This window comes from Hemiscyllium ocellatum, chromosome 25 (assembly GCF_020745735.1).
Source record: "Hemiscyllium ocellatum isolate sHemOce1 chromosome 25, sHemOce1.pat.X.cur, whole genome shotgun sequence".
Classification (NCBI taxonomy): Eukaryota; Metazoa; Chordata; class Chondrichthyes; order Orectolobiformes; family Hemiscylliidae; genus Hemiscyllium; species Hemiscyllium ocellatum.
Window position 1 is genome coordinate 20,174,782 of NC_083425.1, and position 27,497 is coordinate 20,202,278.

A 27,497-nucleotide genomic window follows, 5' to 3' on the forward strand; every position below is an offset into this window, starting at 1 on the left:
AGCACGGCACGGTGGCACAGTGGTTAGCACTGCTGCCTCACAGCGCTTGAGACCCGGGTTCAATTCCTGACTCAGGCGACTGACTGTGTGGAGTTTGCACGTTCTCCCCGTGTCTGCATGGGTTTCCTCCGGGTGCTCCGGTTTCCTCCCACAGTCCAAAGATGTGCGGGTCAGGTGAACTGGCCATGCTAAATTGCCCGTAGTGTTAGGTAAGGGGTAAATGTAGGTGCGGGTCAGTGTGGACTTGTTGGGCCGAAGGGCCTGTTTCCACACTGTAAGTAATCTAATCTAAAAAAAAAGCACATTCCAAACCTACGACCACTTCCATCTAGAAAGACAAAGACAGCAAGTACATGGGGACACCGACATCTTCAAGATCCACTCCAAGCCACTGATCATCCTGACTTAGTAAAGGAATGACAATATCTTTCAGTCGCTGGGTCAAAATCCTGGAATTCCCTCAAGGGCATGATGGGGATCAACCCGCAGCAGGGAGATTGCAGCAGTTCAAGAAGGCGGCTGACCACCACCTTCTCAAGGATACCTGGGATAGAAAATAAATGCTGGCCAACCTGCGGTACCTACATGCCACAAAGTGAATAAATGAAAAAATACACTTCCAGCCTTTGCAATAAAAATCAAGGAACTTTGTCATTAGATAACAAAATAAGTCTCTGTTATCATATCCAACTTGGAGTTTTTTCAGTCCATGCTGATCTCAGCCAGAATTTATTAAGAGTAGTTTTGCACAGGTAACTGATATTTACTGGATCCTTATTTAATTTTTAACATACCATTTCAACACATAATGAACTGAGTTTTTTTGGTGCAGGAGGGAGAAGATAAGAAGTTTCTTATTGATAAACTCCAAGACTTCAACAGGAAGAAATTTAAGTTTCAAAAGAAGAGACTCACAGAAAGAGAAGATGAGGTAACAAAATTTGCTTTCTACATATGTTGCTCGGTCATGCTGTGTGCACACTGCCCTGGGCCCAGCAATTTATATTCTACATGATAACAGTGATTTGCATTTCAAAACTGACTGTGAAAGGCCTTGAAAAGTGCCAGAAAAATGCAAGTATTCAGAATAAATTAATTCAAGAGAAGGTGATGTGCAAGTTAGTTTATTTAGATTTATTTTCAACTCTGCAGTTGAGACAGCTACCATAACTAGCACAATGTTCATTCCAAAGCTGATACCACTAATGTTCCACCTATCCATTAGGGGAGGTTTTTATCCCAACAGAATTTGATTCTTTGTCTGAAAGAAAAAATTGAAAGGTCTGTTGGGTTGATAGGCTGCACCACCCAGTTCCCCTATACTGCTGAATTTCTTTTAAGAAATCTTTACTATTTAAAAGAAAATCATTTTGCACAATAACAGCTAGTAATTCTGATAGTTAATGAACAGTACTTGGTTTGCAAATTGCTGGTTTTTTAAGTGTATTGGTGTTCATTTCTGTATCTGTCTTTTGAATAGGTCTACTCAGACAATTACTAAAAGGAAAGAAGATACCAGTTTTCTTCTGGCTGTGTTGACAGAACTAACAAGACAAAATAGTGAAGCAGCTGATATGACTTGACTCTGTGAATTATTAAGGGATGCCTGGAATTGTATCTTTTTTTTATATGAGTCATTTGGCTGGCTACACTAAGTTGTAAAGATGCAGCATGTTAAACAAAACTGGAGTCACTGCAGCAGCAAAAAAATTGCAAAATGTGATATCCACTTCATAGCATCTTTCAATATGATATTGCAAACTGATTTCTCCTTTTTCACATTTTGCTTTGTTGGACTTTAATTCTCTGTAAGTTGTCTTCCAGGTTTGACTTGTGTCTTTTCTTGGATGCAAATAGCAGTCAGAGAAGAAATCTGCTGCAACTCCTTGGGAGTTTCCATGTTGAATCACTTTATGAATTGTATAGGTGTTTATTTCCTTGTTGACAGAAATACAGCTCTACCCGTATTTCCCTCCAAGAGCATTGATTGTGCTGTTGATGTCTGCTGTTGTGGAATTATGCAGCAGCAAGTACTTACACATCAATGTGTCACTGAAATATAAAGCAAAAGACTGTAACAATTATAGGTCAATTGTAAATGTTCTGCCTTTCTTATTTATAATGTGGATGGCAATTCACTTAACAGTAGCCTAAAATAACCTTCAGCTTTCAAAGTAACATGCAGCATTAAGAATTCATTTAAATTCCACAGGTATAATTTTTAATTATACCACAGGTATAATTTGTAATTAGAAATGCAGATATTATATGCTGACTTCAAAGTGACCAAGAACAAAAGACAGATTTTTTAAAAACATTTTCTTAGTTTACAGTAAAAGGAGCCAATTAGTTGCTCATGTTTTTGTTCCTTAAAATTCAGAACCTAGCTTTAACATGACTAAAACCCCACTTTGTAGTACGTGGAGACCAAGCTAACTAGAGAGGGACAATATCGTCACAGAAGTCTGTGAATTTTGTTACTTGAGCTGTTGAATGTCATATGAAAAGTCATCAGAAATTCTTTCTATTCACTGAAAGAAAGAAAATACTCTTTTCACAATGCTGCAACTCAGATATGTAATACCCCCAGTCTGGGAACTTCCAGATATTTAAACTTCTTTTATTTTCAAGTATTGATCCATTCAACTTTAGGTGAACTGTTGACTTTCTGAGCCAGAGAGTGAAAATGTTTGGTTTATTTATAAGGCATTATTACAACCAGATTCGGAAGCGTGACTTGATTCCATGTCCCACTCCTTTGCTGGTCACAGCCATTTTTTAAAAGTAGTGTGATTCTATTGCCAATTATACATATCAGGTTGTGGATAGCACAATATAGTCAAGTCAGCCAGGTTCTTAAGTAATAAATAGAGAACTAATTTATGACAAATAAAACCCACTTGAGTAAATACATGTAGCTACCCTGTTTGCAAACTAACATACATGCATACTTCCAAGTCTAGGAAAGAAAAAAAGAACACTGTAAAGTGTAATCTTAAAAGTACTTGGCCAAGTGATAGATAATGGCTGAAAATGTGTTGCTGGTTAAAGCACAGCAGGTTAGGCAGCAATCCAAGGAATAGGAAATTCGACGTTTCAGGCATAAGCCCTTCATCAGGAATTTCCTATTCCTTGGATGCTGCCTAACCTGCTGTGCTTTAACCAGCAACACATTTTCAGCTGTGATCTCCAGCATCTGCAGACCTCATTTTTTACCCCAAGTGACAGATAATGTCGTGAAAAAGAAGATGCACAGTTTATCACAGATGGTGGTCTGAGGCCAAAATCACTTTTGCCACAAGCTGTTGGTACTTGGATTTCTTCCTGTGTTGGTTTTAGCTGGAAGAATTCAATTGTTCATGGAAACAGCAGGGACAATTTCAGACCTCTCCTTTTGGGAACCCTGTGCTTGTGGTGGTGAACCTTTTAAATGGGTTTTCAACTGTCACACTTTTGAAAGGGTTTTGGAGAAAATATGGAGGGCCAAATTTATTACGCATGAAGCAAGTTATCTCAGATTGTCAACTCTAATCTCTAGCTTCATCACGAAATGGGTCAGATGACTGCTCTCATAAAACATTTTAGACTTGACATCTCTGAACAAGCAGCTTGTCCACTTTGCAAATACATCATTTGCACATCAGGTGACACAGTGGCTCAGTGGTTAGCATTGCTGCCTTGCAGCACCAGGGACCTGGGTTCGATTTCAGCCTCTGGTGACTGTCTGTGTGGCATTTGCACATTCCCTCTGTATCTGCATGGGTTTGTTCCAGTTTCTTCCCACAATCCAAAGATGTGCAAGTTAGGTGAATTGGCCAAGCTAAATTGCCTATAATGTTCAGGGATATGTAGGTTAGATGCATTAGTCAAGGTAAATGTAGAGTAATAGTAGGGGAATGGGTCTGGGTTACTCTTCAGAGGATCAGTGTGGACTTGTTGGACCAAAGAACCTGTTTCCACACTGTAGGGATTCAATGATCATTGTTGCTATTGCATCCAGTCTCCTTTGATTTGCAATGTGTTCCTTCTAAAACAGCCAAGACTCGAGTTTGTTTTTATTTATTCATGGGATGTGGGCATTGCTGGCTAGAGGTGGGCATTCTGTCCACCTCTAGTTGCCCAGAAGGCAGGTAAGAGCCAACTACGTTGCTGTGCGTCTGGAGTCATATGTAGGCCAGACCAGGTAAGGATAGCAGTTTCCTTCCCTAAAGGACATGAGTGAACAAGATAGCTTTTTCTGACAATCAACTTTGGATTCAGGGTCATCATTAGACTTTTAATCCTGGATTTTTAAATTGAATTGAAATTCCACATTTGCCTTAGCGGGATTCGAACCTGGGTTCCCAGAACATTACCCTAGGTCTCCGGATTAGCAGTCCAATGAAAATACCACAGGTCCATCACCTCCCCTGTATATCCAGTCATTGATATTCTAAATTAATAGTTCAAATATACCTTCATAACATTATTATGACCTGCTCTGTGTTGTAAATACTGTGCTGTAGCACATTTTCAGAAATTGGATTTTGTGTTACTTTTTGTTGTTTATGTGTACTTTGAGTGTAGCCCAAGGATCCTTCCTTGGCCTCCTACCCATTTCTCATCCACAGACTGCCTCTCAGTGATATCAACTGAAAACATACTCCACTTTCACAAAAATGCTGACAACACCCAGCTCTACCTCATTGTCACCTTCTTCAACCTTTCACTATCTCTCAGCTGTCAGACTGTCTATCAGACATATAGTACTACATAAACTGAACCTTTCTCCAGCTAAATATTGGGAAGACAGTAACCATTGTCTTCAGTTCTTGTCATAAACTTTGTTCCCTAGCCACTTACTTCATCCTCTCCTCAGTGACTATTGGTCCTTGAATCAGACTGTTTGTAACCTTGGTGACCTTTGACACTGAGACGATCCTCTTATCACATATTAGCGCCCCACTATGATTAATTACTTTCACTGTAAAATAGCCCAATTTCTGCTGTGCTACAGCCTATATGTGAGTTTTCCAAAACTCACATCCAATAATTGTTATTCCTATTCTGGACGAAAGTCTCATTCACTGATTTCCCCACCTCATTGACTTACTCTAACCTCCAGTTAAGTAATATCTCAATTTGAAAACCTCCACTTTGCATTCAGATCCCTGCATATTCTCATCGACCTATCTCTCTCATCTCCTCGAACCCCAACACGCTCAGGGTTCTCTGGAGCTCGCTAATTCTGAACTCCTGAGCATCCTTGATTTCAATTGTTACGCAATTGCTGGCCATGCATTTCATATTCAAAGCTTTAAACTCTTGAATTCCCTCCCTCTCCTCCTCCACCTCACTACCTGTGTTTCTTTTGACAAGACCTGGCGTAAAACCTTTCTGTTTGACCTGTTTATGGTCATCCATCATAACATCTCCTTATTTGGGTTTGATAACGTTACAAAAAGGAGACAAGAAGTTGAAACTTTTTGTTTTGCACTTGTCAGAAGTAAGATGTAAGATACAGCGTGCCCAAAATGGGAGATACCCATTGGGTCCCATTAAGTGGGAAGTGACATTGATTTGAAAAGCTAATTCTCACTTGTACTAGGGTCAGATAACTCCTTCTTATGAAACTTAGCATGGAATTATTCCGGATCATGTAATTAATAGTTTCAACAGAATGTAAAATTGTCTGTTTTCAATATGTTTTACTGTTTATTTATATAAAAGATGAAATAAAACAATTTTGCTGTAGCATTTGGTATTGAGTTACCGTAAGACAAGGAATAAGGCTTCACACTGACTAAGCAAACTATGACTTTATTTAATACTAACTGTGACATGTTCACTGTTGCCAAATACAATGGTGTTCTATTGAATTCAATTTGTACACATTTGTATGATGAAAATGGCCTGAATTATTAAAATGTACTGAAACTTGAAAAATGCATTGCGTTTTTGTATGAAATATTGGACGTGCTTAAAAATATTTTTCTTCCTCCATTGCCACTTCATCTTGCAACAATGATAATTTTTGCAATAATGACAGGAGCAGGATAGATTGTTTGTTTGTTTTCTAATGTACTCCGTGTAGAGCATGCTTTATAAGAGGTAACATAATGATGCGAGATGTATGCAGAATATTATGATAGGTATCACATAGATTATATTAACACAGGAAATTACAAAATTGGAACCAAGATATTTTCTTTCTTTCTTTCTGGGTTTAATGAAATGATGTTCAACAATCCATAACGGTGTCGGAAATCTGCTAATCTGCAGATTGTTATATTTTCCAGTAGAGAAAGAGGCCTTTCAGCCTATTATTAGTTTCAGGACTATTCACTCACCTCCCTCTTTTGCAGCTTCTCTCCCCCAGATATTTATCTTTTTTTTGTGAAAGGTATTATTTTGTCTGCTAACTCTACTGTTTCTATAAAGATATTCCATGTCCTATTTAATTGGGAATGATAAACTTATGCTCTCTAGTTATTACTATCTATTCAATAGCATTTCCTGTCGGAACCTCTGTTGGATCTTATCCATCTTCTACTGATAAGAGTCTGTTTTTCAAAGATCACACAGCAATTGAAAGTGCTCCTTCTTGAAAATTTGTTCTGTGTTCTCTCCATCTTACCAATGGCATATATTGATTTAGCCATTAGCTTTGTTTTGAATACCTGGTTTGTTAATCCAAGGATTCCATGTGTTTTGTTAAAAGCATTCATCATCCATTTAATCCTAAGTTTAAAGCAAAGAAGGCAGATGAGTTCCTGCAGCTCTCCTATTGTTTTTCATTTGTTCAAAGCTGGTGTGTGTGCATGTATTTTATATGTAGTAAATTTGCCTTGCATTTTATTGCAGTCATCTTATTAACTATAGGCTACAGCATGATTTATCTTTTAAATATGAAATGTATTATCATGTGCTTAAGGGGGTTTGTGATGAGACTGATATCCTGCAGTGAATTGATTTAATTTGGTTAATCTTGAGAACAGTATATTTTCTTTGAAAAACATTTTGTTTCAGTGTAGAGTCAGGTGTAGTTTCTGTAATGAAATTAGTGCAATGGAAGTCCTTGTTTACTGACTTCTACTTCATTACATACTGTTGTCCCAGTGTGACTCGCAAAATGTAACCATGGTGGCTCAGTGGTTAGCATTGTTACCTCACAGGGTTCAATTCCAGCCTCGGGCGACTGTCTGTGTTGAATTTTTACATTCTCCTCATGTCTGCATGGGTATCCTCCGTGTGCTCCGGTTTCCTCCCACAATCTAAAGATGTGCAGGTTAAGTGAATTGGCCATGGTAAATTGCCCATAGTGTTCAGGGATGTGCATTAGTCATGGGAAATGTAAAGTAATAGGGTAGGAGAATGGGTCTGGGTGGAATCCTCTTCTGAGAGTCGGTGTGAATTTGTTGGGCCAAAATGACCTGTTTCCACATTCTAGGAATTCTATGAACTCCTGTTGCTGTGTGTCTGAAGTCTGGTTATTCCAGAATAACTGGGAGTATCCCTTTAACTGTGGAAACCAGCGTGTTGACATTTCATTATTCCACTCTATACATTGTTTAAAATTATGCGGATACATAACAGAGAAGTTCACATTTATCACCAAGTTAAATCAAATTTACTTCTTAGAAATAGATCATTTGGAAGTAACTGAGTTTGAAGTTTATTGAATTAAAAACAGAAAATGTTGGAAATACTCAGCAGGTCAGACTAGAATCCAGTAGGGTAGAAACTGTTGTGAAATCGGCTGGTGTGTGTGTTCAGGCTTCTGTACCTTCTCCCCGATGGGAGAGGCTGTAGAAAAGCAATGCCAGGGTGGATTGGCTCTTTGACAATGCTGGTGGCCTTTCCTTGACAGCAGGCCTGATAGATGGTTTCTATGGATGGGAGGTTGGCCTTTGTGATTGTCTGGGCCGTGTTCACCGCTCTCTCTAACCATCTCCGATCTGGAATGGTACAGTTGCCATACCAGGTAGTGATACATCCAGACAGAATGTTTTCAATGGCATATCTATAAAAGTTGGCAAGGGTATTTGCCATCATGCCAAATTTCCTCAGCTGCTTGAGGAAGAAGAGATGTTATTGGGCCTTTGTAACCAGTGCATCCACATGAGTCCAAAAAAGCTTGGGTGGCACAGTGGTTAGCACTGCTGCCTCACAGCGCCAGAGACCCGGGTTCAATTCCCAACTCAGGCGACTGACTGTGTGGAGTTTACACATTCTCTCCCTGTCTGCGTGGGTTTCCTCCGGGTGCTCTGGTTTCTTCCCACAGTCCAAAGATGTGCAGGTCAGGTGAATTGGCCCTGCTAAATTGCCTATACTGTTAGGTAAAGGGTTAAATGTAGGGGAATAGGTGGGTTGCGCTTCGGCGGGTCAGTGTGGATTTGTTGGGCCGAAGGGCCTGTTTCCACACTGTAAGTAATCTAAAATCTAAAAAAAACTTGCTGTTGGTGAGCACTCCCAGGAGCTTGACACTCTCCACTCATTCCACCTCTCTGCTGTTAATGTGTAGGGGGGCATGTGTAACATCCTGCCAAAAGTCAATAATGATTTCATTGGTTTTTTTGGCATTGAGAGCTAGGTTGTTCTCAGTGTAACCATCTGAGATTCGACCGACTATGATGGTGTCATCAGCGAACTTGTAAATGGCATTAGTCTGGTATTTGGTGACGCAGTCATGGGTATACAGTAAGTACAGTAGGAAGTCTGAGTACGCACCCCTCAGGGGCTCCAGTGTTGAGTGTTAGTGAGGATGAAATATTGTCCAGTCTTCACCCCATTTACACTGACTCACACTTAAAATGAAAATAAAACATGCATCAGCTTTGTAACAAACAAGAGTTTGCAGTGTTAAGTTCTGAACTCTATGTAGATGAGTTGTGGATATAATTTGCTTAAAAATAAAACAAAGAACTGCAGATGCTGGAGATCTGGCCACTGTCCCTGCCTGTTTCCAGTAGGATGATGTTGGTCGTCTTTTCTATTTATTTATTCATTTATTTATTAAGCATTTTAGCAAATTATATCCACAACTCATTTACATATGTTCAAAGTTAAAATGAAAACGAAACATGCATCAACTTTGTAACAAGCAAGAATTTGCAGTGTTGAGTGAGAGTTAGTGTATATGGGGTGTTACAATGACCTCCTCAGGAGACAGACAACGGATATAACCGATAAGGTACTCTTCGTTGTCCAGTACTTCCTGGGAGCGGAGAAACTACACCATGTTCTTCGCAGCTTGCAACACATCAATGAGGATGAGCAACTCACCTTCCCTATGCCTCCACATCTCACCTTTAAACAGCTGCCAAACCTTAAACCGACGATTGTTCACAGCAAACTACCCAGCCTTCAGGACAACATCAACCACAACACCATACAACCCTGTCAGGGCAACCACTGCAAGACGTGTCAGACTGTCGACATGAATATTACCATTACAATTGGGGACACCATCCATCATGTACGCAGCAGGAATCATGATTCAGCAAACCTTGTCTATTTCATACAGTGCAGGCAAGTATGCCCGGAGGCATGGTGTATTGGTGAGCTCAAACAGACACTATGGCAACAGATGCCGCGCAAGAATCGTCAGACAGGGATGTTCTCTCCCAGTCGGGGAACACTTCAGTGGTCAAGGACATTTGTCCTTGAATCTTTGGGTGACAATCCACCCAGATGGAATTCGAGACACGCAATAACACAATGTGGCCAAACAGAGGCTGATAGCCAAGTTCGGTACCCATGAGGATGGCCTCAACTGGGACCTTGGGTTCATGTCACACAGGTGACCCGACTATACTATACATTCTCACACACACACTCATGCAGACCCACTCTCATACACATGCTCTGTCAGACACACACACACATACACCCTCGGAGAGGCGCACACATGCAAACACACACATATGCACATTCTCCAACACACACACACATAATCTCTCTCTCTCTCTCTCATACACATGCACATACACACACACAAAGTCTATGGGGTGAATTTGCATTTGCCGAATTGTAATTGCAGATACATTCCATTCTGTTCAAAAAGCACACAATCTGCAGGCAGTCAAGGCAAGTAGTCAATCCATGTATCCTTTTATAAATTCCTACTTTAGAAATAAAACCAGTCTGACTCAAGATTGGGATACAGACACACTCTAACCTCACACCTTTAATGCATTGTCTGAGCTGTCACCTTTTTCATAAAAAACTTGTTACCTTGAGAATGTTTTGAAAGACGTTCTTGGATATAACATTAATGAACTGAAACCTGCAACTCATTCTCCAAGATGAAAGCCTTAACAGCTACCTAGGTTAGTTCAATATATCGTTCAGGAGCATTTCTGAACTGACCGCCAGACTGCTGCGACCACTAGGACTCATAACAGCACACAAACCAACTGCGACTCTCAGACAACAACTCACCAGGACAAAGGACCCAATACCCAGCAGAAGCAAACCCAACGTAGTGTACAAAATCCCATGCAAGGACTGCACAAAACACTACATAGGACAAACAGGAAGACAGCTAACAACCCGCATCCATGAACACCAACTAGCCACGAAACGACACGACCAGCTATCCCTAGTAGCCATACACTCAGATGACAAACAACACGAGTTCAATTGGGGCAACACCACTATTATAGGGCAGGCAAAACAGAGAACAGCCAGGGAATTCCTAGAGGCATGGCACTCATCCACAAATTCTATCAACAGACACATCGAACTAGACCCTATATACCGACCACTGCAGCGGACAGCAACTGACAACCGGAAGCGGCAGATTCAAACCAGTATAAATGCCAGAGGAATCAGCACAGAAGCGCTTCATAGGAGGCTCCCAAGCACTGAAGATGTCACCTAGAAAGGGGACGAAACGTTTGCAACAAAAACTCCCAGCTCGGCGAACAGAACCACAACAACAAGCACCCGAGCTACAAATCTTCTCACAAACTTTGAATATCGTTATCAGTTACATATATGACACTGTGATCTTTTGCTATAAATTATATGTCTTATGATCCTGTTCCACAACTACCTGATTAAGGAGCAATGCTCTAAAAGCTAGTACTTCCAAATAAACCTGTTGGACTATAACCTAGTGTTGACTGAGTTTTAACAATGTCAGGATTTACATGCTGAGTTGGTGTATATGGGGTGTTAATTTGCAGTGCTGAGTGTGAGTTGGTGTATGTAGGGTGTTACAATGTGAGGATTTGCAGTGCTGAGTGTGAGTTGGTGTATGTGGGGTGTTACAACGTGAGGATTTACAGTGCTGAGTGTGAGATGGTGTATGTGGGGTGTTACAATGTGAGGATTTGCAGTGCTGAGTGTGAGTTGGTGTATGTCGGGTGTTACAATGTGAGGATTTGCAGTGCTGAGTGAGTTGGTGTATGTCGGGTGTTACATCGTGAAGATTTGCAGTGCTGAGTGTGAGTTGGTGTATGTCGGGTGTTACAACGTGAAGATTTGCAGTGCTGAGTGTGAGTTGGTGTATGTGGGGTGTTACAACGTGAAGATTTGCAGTGCTGAGTGTGAGTTGGTGTATGTGGGTGTTACAATGTGAGGATTTGCAGTGCTGAGTGTGAGTTGGTGTATGTGGGTGTTACAATGTGAGGATTTGCAGTGCTGAGTGTGAGTTGGTGTATGTGGGTGTTACAATGTGAGGATTTGCAGTGCTGAGTGTGAGTTGGTGTATGTGGGGTGTTACAATGTGAGGATTTGCAGTGTTGAGTGTGAGTTGGTGTATGTGGGGTGTTACAATGTGAGGATTTGCAGTGTTGAGTGTGAGTTGGTGTATGTGGGGTGTTACAATGTGAGGATTTGCAGTGCTGAGTGTGAGTTGGTGTATGTGGGGTGTTACAATGTGAGGATTTGCAGTGCTGAGTGTGAGTTGGTGTATGTGGGATGTTACAATGTGAGGATTTGCAGTACTGAGTGTGGGTTGGTGTATGTGGGATGTTACAATGTGAGGATTTGCAGTGCTGAGTGTGGGTTGGTGTATATGGGGTGTTACAATGTGAGGATTTGCAGTACTGAATGTGGGTTGGTGTATGTGGGATGTTACAATGTGAGGATTTGCAGTGCTGAGTGTGAGTTGGTGTATGTGGGGTGTTACAATGTGAGGATTTGCAGTACTGAGTGTGGGTTGGTGTATGTGGGATATTACAATGTGAGGATTTGCAGTGCTGAGTGTGGGTTGGTGTATGTGGGGTGTTACAATGTGAGGATTTGCAGTACTGAGTGTGGGTTGGTGTATGTGGGGTGTTACAATGTGAGGATTTGCAGTGCTGAGTGTGAGTTGGTGTATGTGGGGTGTTACAATGTGAGGATTTGCAGTGCTGAGTGTGAGTTGGTGTGTGTGGGGTGTTACAATGTGAGGGTTTGCAGTGCTGAGTGTGAGTTGGTGTATGTCGGGTGTTACAATGTGAGGATCTGCAGTGCTGAGTGTGAGTTGGTGTATGTGGGATGTTACAATGTGAGGATTTGCAGTGCTGAGTGTGAGTTGGTGTATGTGGGGTGTTACAATGTGAGGATTTGCAGTACTGAGTGTGGGTTGGTGTATGTGGGATATTACAATGTGAGGATTTGCAGTGCTGAGTGTGGGTTGGTGTATGTGGGGTGTTACAATGTGAGGATTTGCAGTACTGAGTGTGGGTTGGTGTATGTGGGGTGTTACAATGTGAGGATTTGCAGTGCTGAGTGTGAGTTGGTGTATGTGGGATGTTACAATGTGAGGATTTGCAGTGCTGAGTGTGGGTTGGTGTATGTGGGATGTTACAATGTGAGGATTTGCAGTGCTGAGTGTGAGTTGGTGTATGTGGGGTGTTACAATGTGAGGATCTGCAGTGCTGAGTGTGGGTTGGTGTATGTGGGGTGTTACAATGTGAGGATTTGCAGTGCTGAGTGTGGGTTGGTGTATGTGGGGTGTTACAATGTGAGGATTTGCAGTGCTGAGTGTGAGTTGGTGTATGTGGGTTGTTACAATGTGAGGATTTGCAGTGCTGAGTGTGAGTTGGTGTATGTGGGATGTTACAATGTGAGGATTTGCAGTGCTGAGTGTGAGTTGGTGTATGTGGGGTGTTACAATGTGAGGATTTGCAGTACTGAGTGTGGGTTGGTGTATGTGGGATGTTACAATGTGAGGATTTGCAGTGCTGAGTGTGAGTTGGTGTATGTGGGATGTTACAATGTGAGGGTTTGCAGTGCTGAGTGTGAGTTGGTGTATGTGGGATGTTACAACGTCAAGTGAGTTGGCGCATATGGTTTGACACAATGTGACGTGTGTCGTGTTGCAACATTCGGGCTGTCACGACGTGCAGTCACGTGAGACAGCGCGTGGCCGGATGTGATGCTGATCCCGGTTTCCGAGAGTTTTGACGCAGCTGCAATTGCGGAGTAGTCGCCATTTATCCGCTGTGCTGAGAGGAAGAGAGAGACTGAATGTACAGCTCTCAGAGCGAGGGAAATTCTCACTGAAACTGTTCAGGTATCAACATTCATCTTAAAAAAAAATCATAAATATTTCTCGTAATTTCTGAAGCAATGTTCCGCGATTGTTTCAGAAATTACGAGAAAATATTTATAAGATGTTTTTAAATTTCTAAGTCGCTGTTGAGTACTACTTGTACTTTGTTTTCACTCTTCACTTGGGTGATTTTGTTCATGTATTTATTTAAATTTCCTTTCTGTGGTGTTTGGGTGGAGTGGGGCGGGGGTGGCGGGTTTGCTGAGGTCCCCAGCCCCGGCCCATGTCTCTCTGGGCGCATGCGCAGTTGCATCAGCCAGGGTGTGCCGCAGATGCGCAGTTGCATCATATACTGAGGAGACTAACCACCATCCGGAAGCTGCTGCTCAGTTAGGCAGTGTGACTCAGGTTTAAATTGGGCTGTGGTAATTAGTAAAATGAGAATCCACTGTTAGAATATGCAGTAATGCCTCAATCCTTCTGGAATGTGCCTACGCAGAAGAAGTCTGGAGAGGAATGCAGTGGTGTTTGTCGAGGTTCATCCCGAGCAGTGCCGTGTCATGGGTGGGACTCTGTGGTTTACGATCTGTTCCCCGGGACATGCACCAAGACGAACATCAACTGTGCTTGGAGAATCATCAACTCAGTGAAGGATACTCTCTAGGCAGTCCAAAACCTGTTGATCTGCCAGCTGAAGGAATTGACCCCAACTGAGTGTTGTAGACTGGCACATTCCAAGGTCCAGGACTACGTGTTGACATGGTGCGGAAAGACTACCGTATAACATCTGCCTGCCTAAGTACAACGGGGGGGCCCACACAGCCATTTGGGCTCTGCTGACGCCTCAGCTAAATATGTAATTGTACAGACCTGTATATATGAATGATTATGCTGTCTCTGTATATCAAGAAATGGAATGTTTACGGATGTATGGCATGACCAATTGTACAAATCATCAAAATATCTTATGAATAAAGTATCTTTTTGAAATTTAAAAAAAGTAATGCTTCAATTCGGCTTGTGATCCTTTCTCCCCAGCCCCCCAAAAAGATCCATTTACTACGCAGTGGTTATAGTTTTTGCCACCATTTCAGTGGAGGTGGCTGGGGTGAAATACTTGCTCTTGATCAAACTCCATTGCATCTTTAGTTTTTAAAAAATACACCTTTGCTCCTTAGTTTCTTTCTGTCAACATTGTTATGGTTCCTGTGACTTCAGTCACAAAATGAGTAGTGTTTTAATAATTTGAAGTACAAGTGCAGCATTTCACACTAGCTTCACTTACCCTACTGAATCATCTTAGTGGGCAAATAGCACAACCATTTGTCATTTTTACTTTTTATTTGAAATCAGAAGTTGAAGGATTATGTTGGCCATTCTTGCCATCACTCACGTTGCAGTCTTAACCATAGATTCCAGAAGCTCCTTTCTGTGTTTGTTTCAAGTTTAACTGTACTAATTTTTTATCCAGCACTGCCTCACTCTGGGGTCCCTTTCTCAATCATGATTGTGTTCAGTAGGAAAAAGTTTGTTTCAGAATTGGTCTGTTCAAGCACTTTTTTTAAACACATGAACCAAAGTGTCTGTTTCCATGCTGTACATCTCTTTGCCTCTTATGTTGAAAAGATAGGACCTCTTGGCTCAGTTATGGGTGCTACCAGTATACCACAAGAACGCTAGAAAAGGTTTTAATAATTTATAAACTACTTTTGTGTGTTAAGATATTAAGCTTGTGTTTACAGTTTTAGTGCTCAAATCAGAGGCATGGAAAATGAGATGAATTTAAATCAGAAGTTGCAGGTGTTGTTGGTACGTAAGCTGAGCTGGGAAGTTTATTTGCAGGCGTTTTTGTCTCGTTTCTGGGTGACATCCATAGTGCTGTGGAGCCTGAAGTTCTTAAATGAATAAGAATGAAGTTAAAAGCATCTGATTACAAGGTGTGGGGGTGGAAAATAGGATTCTTTTCATCCATCTTTTTAATTGGAACTTAAGTGGGAGCAGATCGGTCTATTGAGAGATAGTGTTTTTTTGATTTACAGCATTTGTGCTGACAGAATTCAGTGAATTCAAATGGTTCCAGTTTGTCTAGTTTTTCATGTTGACCATCATTCTGTGCTTAAGAATACCGTTTGCTGTATTGCTACAACTGGCAACTCAACTGGGACAATACGGTTGTATAGCTACATCAAGCTATCTTTCATTTCAAGTAGTGTTGTTGAAATTTTAGGAATTCTGAAATTGGTTTTAACAATATCATCAGTGCAGCACGTATGAGAAGCTACGAACAGGAGAACTATACAGGCGGCACGGTGGATAGCACTGCTGCCTCACAGCACCAGGGTCCCAGGTTCGATTCCAGCCTCGGGCGACTGTCTATGTGGAGTTTGCACATTCTCCCTGTGTCTGCATGGGTTTCCTCCTAGTGCTCAGGTTTCTCCTACAGTCCAAGGATGTGCAGCTCAGGTGGATTGGCCATGCTAAATTGCCCATAGTGTTAGGTGCATTAGTCAGAGGGAAATGGGTCTGGCTGGGTTACTTCTCCGAGGATCGGTGTGGACTAGTTGGGCCAAATGACCTGTTTCCACAGTGTAGGAAATATTGTTCTCATTGAAGTTTGTAAAATAAATTGTTTTGAAATTCCAAACGAATCTCAATACCAAGAATTCTTTTGAATTGCTAGAACGCCTGCATCTGGGTCTCTTGGCAGTGACCTGGTGGGGATGGTCATGAGGTGGATGAATCTTATTTATGGGAACATGTCTTTATTTCTGGCTGCTCCTATGAGTAATTAATTCTCCAGGGAAAGACATAATTTTTCAGGTGACATTGAATCATGCAACTGCCTAGAAAACATAACATCATATTTTGAAGAAAATTTGTTTGTTTTCAAAACAATTTGAGCCTTTTTAAAGTAAACAATGGCTCAGAACTTCTGATGTGAAATGAATTTAACTAATCTTTGACTATCAGAGCTCCCTGCTTTGTACTTAATTTTTTTACAAGTTGGAGCAGGGAGTTGAAAAAGCACTTGCCTGTTTGATAGTCTCTCTTTTTGATTTAGAAGAGACTATTTAGAAATTAAAACTGCAAAAGTGTAGTCTGAGTTGAGTTATGCAACTTAAGACTGAAATACGCAGGAATTTCTCGAGAGTTAGAATGCTGCCACAAAGAGCTGTAGGGGCAGAGTCTTTCATTATATTTAATACTGGGACCCTTTATCAGTAGAGAATTGAGGGTTATGGGGAAAGGGCATGGATATTAGGGATGTTGGATCAGCCGTGATCCAGTTAAATGGTGGAGCTGGTTTGAGGGAGCCAAATGACCTACTCCTGTTCCTATTGTGAATATTCGTCTTGCGTAATCATTGCACTACTTGGGTCTATGCAAGTACTGTAATTGGGGTAAAACCTAAATCAAAGGTAAAGATATTTGGCCGCCTTTGTCTATTATGGCAGGGTATTCATTGGAGTATTCCAAACTAAATTTGATATATCCACCAAAAAAAATGCAGACTTCATTTGAAAATACTTTTTTTTCCCCCCCCCCCAAATGGATTGAAATTGTTTGAGCATCAACTGATAAGGTTATTGGTTAAATTATAATTAACCTATTTATTCAACTAGTTAGTACTTTTAAATTGCTTCACTTTTATCTTCACCTCTTAAGACCCTTCAACCCAACATTTTTTGCTGGTAACCATTCTTTGTTTTGGATTATTTCCCATTAATATTGAAATTAGTTTGCTTTAAAATAAGAACAATTTTTGGCATTGTATTTGGTGCTCCTGCACATGGAAACATACTAAGTTTGTGATTTCTTCTCTTTCTGCCTAGTGTTGAGTAAGCATCTCTGAATTTTCTTGAAATTTTCTTCAGTTCACTTGACTGGAAAAATGTACACTTGTGTGAAGCCAACTCCTTTGACTTTCGTTGATAAGACAAAATGGTAAGTATTCTGTTTTTCAGATTCAAACAAACTGACATATCTCATCAGTATGTAAAAGGAATTCTGTTGACTGGGCCATCTATAAAAGCACTTGTGTTGCAATCTTTGAGTGGATGATTCATGTCCATGCAGCTGAACAGAGGCACATATCTGGCATGATGACAGATTTGGTTGCTTGTTTTTCTTTTCCATTATCTAGCTGTTATGTTCGCACTCAAGCCCAGGAAATGTAGCTGTAGGTTTAGAATGATACAGCGCTGCAATAGAGCCGTCGCTCCAAGTTGTCTGTGCTGTCCAGATAAACTAACTGATCTAATCCCAGTTGCCTGCATTTGACCCGTATCACTCAGCACCACCTATTCATGGAACCACCCTGATCCTTTTTAACTGGTATAATTGTATCTGCACCCAGTACTTCCTCTGGCAGCTTATTCCATGCACCTACAACCCTTGCATGAAGAAGCTGCCCCTCAGGTTCCTTTTTAAATCTTGACCGCCTCACCAATGTCCTGTATTGCTGCAACATGACACCCCAACTCCTATGTTCAATGCACTGACAAATGGAGGAAAATGTGCCAAGTGCAGCCTCGCCATGTCTACCTGCAATTCTGCTTTAAGGGACAGTACACCTGCACTCCCAGGTCTTTGTTCGGCAGCACTCCCCAGACTTCTACAGTTAAGTGTATCAGTCCTGACCTGATTTGTGTTACCAAAATGCAATACCTCACATTTATCTAAATTAAACTCCATCTGCTGCTCCTTGACCCATTTGCCTGTTTGATCAAGGTCCCATTGTACTCTGAGACATAAAGATCTTCTTCACTAAGCCACCTACTTTGGTATCATCTGCAAATGTACTAACGATACCACTTCACTTCGCATTCAAATCACTTATAAAAATGGCAAGAAAAACATTGAAACCAGCACCACTCCTTGCAGCCTGATTACAACAGGATCTGGACCAGATGGGCCAATGGGCTGAGAAGTGGCAGATGTAGTTTAATTCAGATAAATGTGAGGTGCTGCATTTTGGGAAAGCAAATCTTAGCAGGACTTATGCACTTAATGTCTTAGGGAGCGTTGCTGAACAAAGAGTGCAGGTTCATAGCTCCTTTGAAAGTGGAGTTGCAGGTAGATAGGTTAGTGAAGAAGGCATTTGGTATGCTTTCCTTTATTGGTCAGAGTATTGAGTGCAGGAGTTGGGAGGTGATGTTGCGGCTGTACAGGACATTGGTTAGGCCACTGTTGGACTATTGCGTGCAATTCTGGTCTTCCTATCGGAAAGATGTTGTGAAACTTGAAAGGGTTTACAAGGATGTTGCCAGGGTTGGAGGATTTGAGCTATAGCGAGAGGCTGAACAGACTGGGGCTGTCCTCCCTGGAGTGTCGGAGGCTGAGGGGTGACCTTATAGAGGTTTACAAAATGATGAGGGGCATGGATAGGATAAATAGACAAAGTCTTTTCCCTGGGGGTAAGGGAGTCCAGAACTAGAGGGCATAGGTTTAGGGTGCGAGGAGAAAGATATAAAAGAGATCTAAGGCGTAATGTTTTCACACAGAGGGAGGTACACGTATGGAATGAGCTGCCAGAGGATGTAGTGGAGGCTGGTATGATTGCAACATTTAAGAGACATTTGGATGGGTGTATGAATAGGAGGGTTTGGAGGGCTATGTGCCGGGTACTGGCAGGTGGGACTAGCTTGAGTTGGGATATCTGTTCGGCATGGACAGGTTGGACCAAAGGGTCTGTTTCCAATCTGTACATCTGACTCTATGACTCTAAATACCTCAAGGGGCCTTGCAATCTCTTCCCTAGCTTCCTACCAAATTCTGAGATAAACCTCTTCGGGTCTAGGGATATAATTATATTTTAAGAATGCAGCACCTCTTTCTGTAATATGGACTTTTCCAAGAAATCACTTTTTCCCCAATTTCCATTGCTCCCATGTCTTCGTCCACAAGTCCTGAACTGCAATATTTGTTTGGTGTTTACCCATCTCCTGTGGTTCTACATAGTTGGTGACCTTGATCTTTAAGGTGTCCCTATTTTCTCTCCCCAATTACTCTTTTGCCCTTAATGTACTTGTAGAATCTCTTTAGATTCTACTTAACCCTATCTGTCAGAGCTTACTAATGCCTTTTTGCCCTCTTGATTTTTCTCGAGTACAGTCTTGCTGCTGTTGTACTCCTTGGGATTCACATGATCCCAGCTGTCAATATCTGATATGTGTCCTCCTTTTTCCTTGACAACCTTATTATTACAGGTGTGACCATCTTACATATTTGCTTTTCAATTTCCTGCTGACTAATCAGATTGTACTATCGGCCCCACAATAAAGTCATCCCTTTCTAATTTCTCAGTTCCATCCATAAGCTTCAGTGGATGAACCCTGAGGAATGTCCTCCCCAAGTACAGTTGTAACATTATCCCTCGCCAGAAATGGCACTCCCTCTCCTCCTGCCTCCCTTTCTATTCTTCTAATAGCATCTGCATCCCAGGAACATGAAGCTGCCAGTCCTGTCCCTCGCTGAGCCATACTACTGGTATAGATATGATATCCCAATCTCCAACAAGGCTGTTGTACATACTGATTTGATTTTGTTTGCTGTTTAGAATCTCAGTTACTTTGATTGCATTGGATCAGTTCCATGCCTTGAGTATAGAGTGTATAAACTCAAACATTTGAATCCGAACAGTGTTTATTAAAAGAGCAATTGCCTGTATGTAAATTTGTTTGACTTGGATGTTCTTTGTTAGGGTGAAAGACATTAAAAAGGATACAGAGCTGGGAGCAGATGAATGTCATGCAGACTTTTGCAGACTGAAACCAGGTAAAATACTTCCCTTTATAAAATTATGCATGTATTAAAATGGGGTTGACTTCTGTCTTTTTTCAAAAGCATTTTGTGATAAATAGCGTAGAAAACTGTTGCATTTGTAGATTAAAAATTCAAGCACTGGAAGATGAGCCAGTCATATAGGTACCTTGATGCAGTATGAAAGCTGAGCTAAGGTTTTCGTCACTATTTTCAGGGAGCTATATCACTTGTGTAATTTTAACTCTGAAGCGCTGGAATATTGTGAAGGAAAAAATTATAAGGGTATTTTAATAAACCATTTATCATGCATCCCTTCACCCTGTTAATGTCCCTGTGCAGTATATGTCTGAGTAATCAACAATGAGTCAGTTCAAATGGGAGTTTTTAATGGGAGTCCATCTAGCTGGTTTACTCAGTCATGTTTTGCTCTCTCCCATCCACCTAATGTACTTTATTATTCAAGCTTAGTGCAGCTTTCCATGCCATTTCCTCAATCATTTTAATGTTTGCTTGCTGTTAAATCTACTGGTCTCAACAGCCTAAATACAAAATGGCTGCTTTGTAGTTCATTGAGGAGTTTTTAATTCCCCTTTTTAAAAAGTCCATAAAGACTTCTCTCTATCTGGTCCTTTTACTCCTGTCCAAACAATTGTAATTATTCAGTGGCTGTCCTATCTAAATTTGGATAGCTTGATTCACTAAGCCAAATTTCTAAATTACTTATCTTCACCATATTCTGGGTAACTGCACTAGATAGGTATTGGATTTCATAAGGTGAGGACTGCAGATGCTGGAGGTCAGTTGAAAAGTGTGGTGTTGGAAAAGCACAACAGGTCAGGCAGCATCTGAGGAGCAGGAGAAACGATGAAAAGCTCTCACTTGAAATGTCGACTCTCCTGTTCCTTGGATGCTGCCTGACTGGCTGTGCTTTTCCAGCATCACACTTTTTGAATTGGATTTCATAAGTTCTAAACTTCTTGTTTTAGGTGGAAAATATTTACAACTGGTAGCAGACAAAGTGGCTCTTCACAGAGGAAAAACTGTGAAATTGCAAACGAACATTCCCCTTACAATTGGAGGCCTGGATGATACAATTTATTGGGGAAGGCTTGATTTGCTTAAATGTTGGCAGGATCTCTACCTGCCCCAAAGAATGGATATGGTGGTTCTGGGTGTGATTGAAAGTTATCCGTGCCTGGCACCAGGGCTTCAGCTTGTCATTCTCGCTGGAAATGATGGTTCAGTATTTGCCTATGAAGAAGAGATGTTGCACAAAATTGCTAATAATTTGGAAGAGCTCTTCCGTGAAGGTCCAGTGTTTCCTGGAACTAAAATCTATGAGTACGGCAGAGGTTTCAGACCAAAGGTAAGAGTACTGCTAAAAATGCATGTGGACTTTGTTCCCCTTGCCGTCAAGGGCAGAATCGCAAGGATACCAAAATTAAGGAGCAGTTTCCCCTGCATAAAGGGGATGCTTATTTATCAGCAATTGGACTTGTCACTGAGCACAAGATGCATAGCTTGCATAGCTTTTGCTTTGTTCCGCAATGTACGTGTTCCGCATTATGAAGTAATCATTTAAATTGTTGATATTAGGCTTTGGTTTTCTGGCACTGAAATGCAGCGTTATGAAAGAAACAGTAAATTTCAGTATCAGCCATAAGTTGCCTTTGAGCAAAGAACTTCGGAACAGTTGGACATTCTGGCTGGCTATCTTAATCAGTTTGTTCTCTTCTAATTTAAATTAGACTGCACTAAGTGCATTGAGATCTGATTTGGCACTTGCATATTTGATGTATTTATCAGCTGTGCTTAGCACAAAGCAGCATTAATTTGCTATGACTAGAATACAAGGAATGAAGTTTATTGCAAATGTTTTATAATGTGACTCTAAGCAAAAAAAAAACTAAATTCTTGATTTGAAATGGGGATTTTATTTTTGGAATGTTCCCAGTTGTGCCTACTTTGTGCTTTTAAATGCTCTTACACCCTGCTGTTTTTACACTTAAATACTACTGCTGTTCTTTTAGATTTTGTGATATTTATTTCACTTGAATATTTTAGTACTGTAGAATTCTATTTAACAGTACATTCTAGGACTTGTGTATTGATGCATATTTGTCAGTGATTGCTCCAAACTGCATCATGGTGCTAGTAAAAGTGCTGATCTATTTCAGAATAACGAAGAATATATGGCAGCCCTCAAAGAAGCTGGGTTGGAAAAGATCTCCCAAGATACGAGGAACTTCATTAGCAGAAATGCATCTGATATGAAGAAACTAATTGATGACTTGAATTTCTTGTAGTATTTTGGGTCTCAGTTGGTGAGTGGAACAGTGTTACTTCTCTCAGCCAGGTTTGTGCATACTGTTTGGCACCTCAGAACATTGGAACCAATGAATATCTTTGACACATTGCCCAGTTTATGCACAGTAGCACTTTGTTTTGAAGTTGGTGTGACTGTGTCCTTGAGCTTCTCAACATCGTAAGGATAACTTTTCATGGCTCAATGACAGATTAAGACTGTGTGATGCAACATCTCGTTTGAAAGACTGTATGCCTGTGACTGCAGCATTTTGTCAATGTTTTGTGACTTGAATGGGAGTGCTATTTGCAGGATCTCTTATTTTTACTTACAATGTAACTGAAAACAACTAATATTTTGTAATTGTTTACACCTTTTTAGTAATAAGGTGAATCTTAAATGAAGTTTTCTAGACTCAACATTAGACACCTTCTCTTCATGGATGCTATCTGACCTGCTGTGATCTCCTTGTTTTCAGTACAGATTCCGGAATCTGCAATAATTTGCTCCTGCAATCTCCATGCTAAAATTTTCCCTTCGGATATGTTGCGCTAAGGTTTGATATGATCTAAATTAGGCTAGAAGTAACATTCACTGTTTATGTAATGGCACTTTCCTTGGAGCCCTGATGTATCCTTGTATAATACAAGTTTTTTTCATTAATTTTATTCACTTTTTCCAAATGCTTCCATGAGAAATAGGAAATAAAATTAAAATGAATCTAATAGATGTTTTGCATTCAAGCGAAAGTTATTTCATGTGCAAACACCAGTTAAGATGCTGAGGGCTTGCTATTTCTGCTTTCTGTCATAAATAGTTTCCATATTAGATCAGTCCTCTTTGGAGTGAAACTGACACAATAAACAAGATCACCTAGCATGGAGTTCAGTGTTTTTCTTAAATGTGGAACATTGTACAACTTTTTTATTTTTCTAGCAACATTACTGTCAAACCATTAGTACATTCATCCTCAGGCAGGATGATACAAGGTCACCTGAACACAAGGGAATAGGAATGCATAACAAACAGGTAAGGAAGGAGCATGTGATTTGTCAAATGCTTCATTGTTGGTATGGCCAACAACTCGTGAATCTAATTCCTGCTATTGTTACCAGTGACTGAAAACTCATTGAATATCAATTGGACATGCTACACAAATGCAGTGGCTACAAGAACTGGTAAGAGGCTCCCCACAGCCTGTCTGTCATCCACTAGGTACTTGTCAGGAATGTGATAGAATATTCCATTTCCTGAATGTGTGCAACTTCAACAATCAAGAAGCTTGACACTATTCAGGACAAAGCAGCCTGTTTGATCAGCACTGCATCCATAAACAGTCATTCCTTCCGCCACTGATGTTCATTGGTGGATTTGTGCAACACCTGTTGTAGATCTTACAAACATCCTCAGGCAGCCACTTCTGAACCAGTGACCATTCCTGCTTAGAAGGACAAAAGCAGCTGATACAAATAGCAGCACTCCCGTGTAAGTTCTCTGCAATCCTATCTTGAAAATATGTTGCCATTCACCCACTCCCTATCTACCACATTCTGGAATCAAGAGATTTAATGGGAGATGGAGGAGCACTTCTTGAAATTCATTTCAGGAGTAACAGTATCACTGGCTGAGCAGTATTTATTGCCCAACCCTAGTTGCTCCAGGTGATGGTGTACTGCCTCTTTGAACCACCAGTCCCACTGTTATAGCTTGACCCACAATGCCACTTGAGGGAATTACACTGATAGCAAATGATTGAAGATGTTTTTGGTGGTGGGGTGTAGTTGGAGTTGGCCAAAGTGTTTAAGGATAATGCATTGGAAGTGGAGAATGGTGAGTGGTAAGTGAGGTTAGGGGAGGCCCTGTCTTGCGTTTCGTGGCGGCGGGGGGAGAGGATTGGGATTAGAGCTGTGGAATGGGGAATGGAGGTGTCCTGCACCCAGGCTGAACTGGAGCAGTTCACCAAATTTCACCCTGCCCTCAAATTCAATTGGTCCATCTAGGACACCTCTCTCCCTTTCATATCTCCATTTCTATCTTCGACAGTCTTCAGATGGGCATTTACTTTAAACCAACAGACTCAGCTATCTGGACTACATCTCCTCCCACCCAGTATCCTGCAAGAATTCATCCCGTTCTACCATTCCTCTGCCTTTGCTGCATCTGCTTGCATGAGGAGACATTACACTCCCAAGCATCTGAGATGTCTATGTATTTTAAACAATGTGCTTTTACCCCTCTGTCATGCAGACAGCCCTCCACATTTATTAATTAGGTTAATCTTAAATGTTGAGTCTTCTAGACTCAACATTATATACCTTCTCTGCATGGATGCTGTCTGACCTGCTGTGATCTCCATTTGTTTTCAGTACAGATTCCAGTATCTGCAATAAAGTATTCCTACAAGGTGAATCTTAAATCCCAAACAGTCCTTCTAGATGAAACAGAGGTTCACTTGCTTCTCCTCCAGTCTATGTTGTTGTATCCAGTGCTCCCAATGCGGTCTTCTCTACATCAGGAAGACCAAACACAAACTAAGGGAGTGTTTTGCCAAGCATCCCAGCTGGCCCTATAGGGGCTGACCTGACCTCCCAGTCACTGCCTGTTTTAATTTCCCTTCCGATTTCCTTTCTGGCATGACTATCCTTGGCCGCCCCCACTGTCACAACGAATTAAACTGCAAATTGAAGGAACAACGTATCTTCTACCTGAGCAGCCTACAGCCCGGAGGACACGACATTGAGTTCTCCAATTTCAGATAGCCTCCCTTCCCATCACCCAACTCCCTTCTCAGCTCATCTCTGCTCCCTTCATTCTTCTCATCAATCCTTCCTTCTCGCAAGCATCTGAATTCATTCCTCCCATCGATCAACCAGGTTGTACCCTCTACCTGTGTTCATGAATCCTCCCCCCCCCCCCCCCCCCCCCCCCTTTATGTGCAGCTTCCCTTACATCCACCCCCAGTCCCAATATGTCGACTTCTTCCACCCCCGATGCAGCCTGGCTTGCTGTGTTCTTCTGGCGTAATGCCTGTTGACTTTGGAGTCCAGCATCTGCAGGGTTTTTTTGTCTCCAACAGTCCAGTCACCAGCTAGTTGATCAGTTTGCCCACTGGCAATGTCAAGTTCTTGTTTTTCTCCATTGGTTTGATCTGTTCCTTTTTTAATAAACTTACTTCCTAGCTAGCTTGCTTATACCACTGATACCTTTATCATCCAGCCAACACATTTTACTTTGCAGTATACCATGATCAAGTGTACTTTTTTATTTAGCAGATAATTAGCCCATGTTATCAAATCTAGTTCAGTCTAAAGCCTAGTCTTAGTTACTGTTCCTCTTTAGTCCATTACCAAGATAAAATGCAAAAGCGAATGCACATTCCTTCAGGTGCAAACATTTAAGACAAGCAATCTTTTTAGGATTTAAAACCATAGGACATGGGAGGAGAAGTAGGCTGTTCATCCCATTGAATAAATTGACATCATAGCTCATTTGATATTCCTCAACTCTACTGCCTTTTCCCAAATCCTTAGTTTACATTTGCTGGCTTAAAGGTCTGGCTATCTCTGTCTTGAATAAGCAGCCTTCTACAGTAAAGAATTCTGCAGCTTTACTGCCTTCAAGTTTCTCCATCTGTACAACTTGTTCTGAGATTGTCATTCTAATTTGGAAATGTTATCACCATTCCTTCACTGTTGCTGGGTCAAAATTCTGGAATTCTCTCTGTCACGGTATTATGGGTAAACCCACAGCAGGTGGACTTCAGTGGTCCAAGAAAGCAGTTCACATCTCAAGGGTATCTAGGGCAGGCAATAAATCTGGCCAGCCAGCAATGCCCACTCATCCCGCAAATGATGTTTTTTTTTGAAAAAGTCCAATGCTCTTCCACAAAGGGCAACTACTCTCTGCATTTACCTTGTCAGGTTCTCTAAGAATCTCTTCTTTCAATAAAGCTGTGTAGAATTCTTCTATATTCCAATAAATAAAGACCCAATCTATCGACTTCTCTACACCTGGTATTCACCCAGTAAATCTTTTCTGAACTGCCTCCATTGTCAGAATGGGTCACCATTTGACTTTTTTACATTTTTGTTAATCCAGCAAATACAGGGTTACTACCTACAATTGTTTTAATAAACTGTTTTAAGATTACACCACATCGCTTCGTGATTGCATTCAGTGACTTCCTCAATAAAGAAATGTAGAACTTGTAATATCAAGCCAGGTTTCAAATTGGGGTCTGGCATGTCTACTGTAATCAGTAGTCATAACTGATCAGGTCTTTAATGGTTTCTTGCCTTGTACTGATTAAATCCTAACCACTTAATTATTTTCACAAGATTTTAATATCCAAAGTATTGCATATTTAACATTCAGACCTTGCAACTGAAATTAAGACTCCCCCCACCACTTTATTGGCCTAAATTCGCTCCTCAATTTATTTTCGCATTTTAGCTGAAGAATATTAAATTAATTACAAGGTACTACATCTATTAGCAGGTTAGAAACTTTAACCTAATGCAATTCTGGTATCTTATCTCTTATTAAATAATCTGTTTTGAGTTGCTAAGTCTGAGTACCACAGACCCATTGGAGCATCTTCTAAAGTACAAAGGTGGGTCTCTGGAGGGGAATGGATATCTTTGACATCTTGCAGATAAGATCAATAGGATTTACCTTCTTGTTTCCTGCTACTGCAATAAAGATGCAAGGGTTTTTAAGCCCCAAGATTTGTTTTCACGCTAAGTTGGATGATAAGCTGAATAAAACAAAATGTTACATGTGTTGGCACACTGAATTGAAGACAATGCTGGGATTTGTGATTACTGAAGGGTTAATGTTTCCGGTCAACGACCTTTTAAAACTGAGAAAAGACCAGTGGCTTTTTGAGCCAGTGAATTGTGGTTAGAGTGAGGAAGATTTAGAGAAAGGAAGCTTTTTGGTTAGTGTGATGAGCCTTAA

The 27,497-nt window shown here is 41.0% G+C and overlaps 2 protein-coding genes across 5 annotated transcripts in view; both read left to right on the plus strand.

Annotated features, from left to right (window-relative positions):
- LOC132828008 (transmembrane channel-like protein 6) overlaps positions 1–5,905 on the plus strand; it is a 99,388-nt gene extending 93,483 nt beyond the window's left edge. For all 4 annotated transcript variants that reach the window (XM_060844872.1, XM_060844871.1, XM_060844874.1 and 1 more), the window contains 2 exons: positions 833–931; positions 1,481–5,905. In XM_060844872.1, the coding sequence (XP_060700855.1) occupies positions 833–931; positions 1,481–1,501 (120 nt within the window). In that variant the 3' untranslated portion in view covers positions 1,502–5,905. The remainder of the gene's footprint in view (positions 1–832; positions 932–1,480) is intronic.
- A 7,469-nt stretch (positions 5,906–13,374) lies between these two features.
- LOC132827781 (uncharacterized) lies at positions 13,375–23,415 on the plus strand. The gene is made up of 5 exons (XM_060844486.1): positions 13,375–13,489; positions 17,302–17,413; positions 20,172–20,245; positions 21,220–21,599; positions 22,411–23,415. Exons 2-5 carry the CDS (start codon positions 17,361–17,363, stop codon positions 22,537–22,539), a joined length of 636 nt encoding a protein of 211 aa, XP_060700469.1. The 5' UTR covers positions 13,375–13,489; positions 17,302–17,360; the 3' UTR covers positions 22,540–23,415.
- Positions 23,416–27,497: the final 4,082 nt, after the last annotated feature.

Coding starts and splice junctions, on each gene's coding strand:
- LOC132827781 (XM_060844486.1), top strand. CDS start 17,361: ATGTACACTTGTGTGAAGCCAACTCCTTTGACTTTCGTTGATAAGACA. Junction 17,414..20,171: donor TTCGTTGATAAGACAAAATG/GTAAGTATTCTG, acceptor GTTCTTTGTTAG/GGTGAAAGACATTAAAAAGG. Junction 20,246..21,219: donor CTTTTGCAGACTGAAACCAG/GTAAAATACTTC, acceptor TTCTTGTTTTAG/GTGGAAAATATTTACAACTG.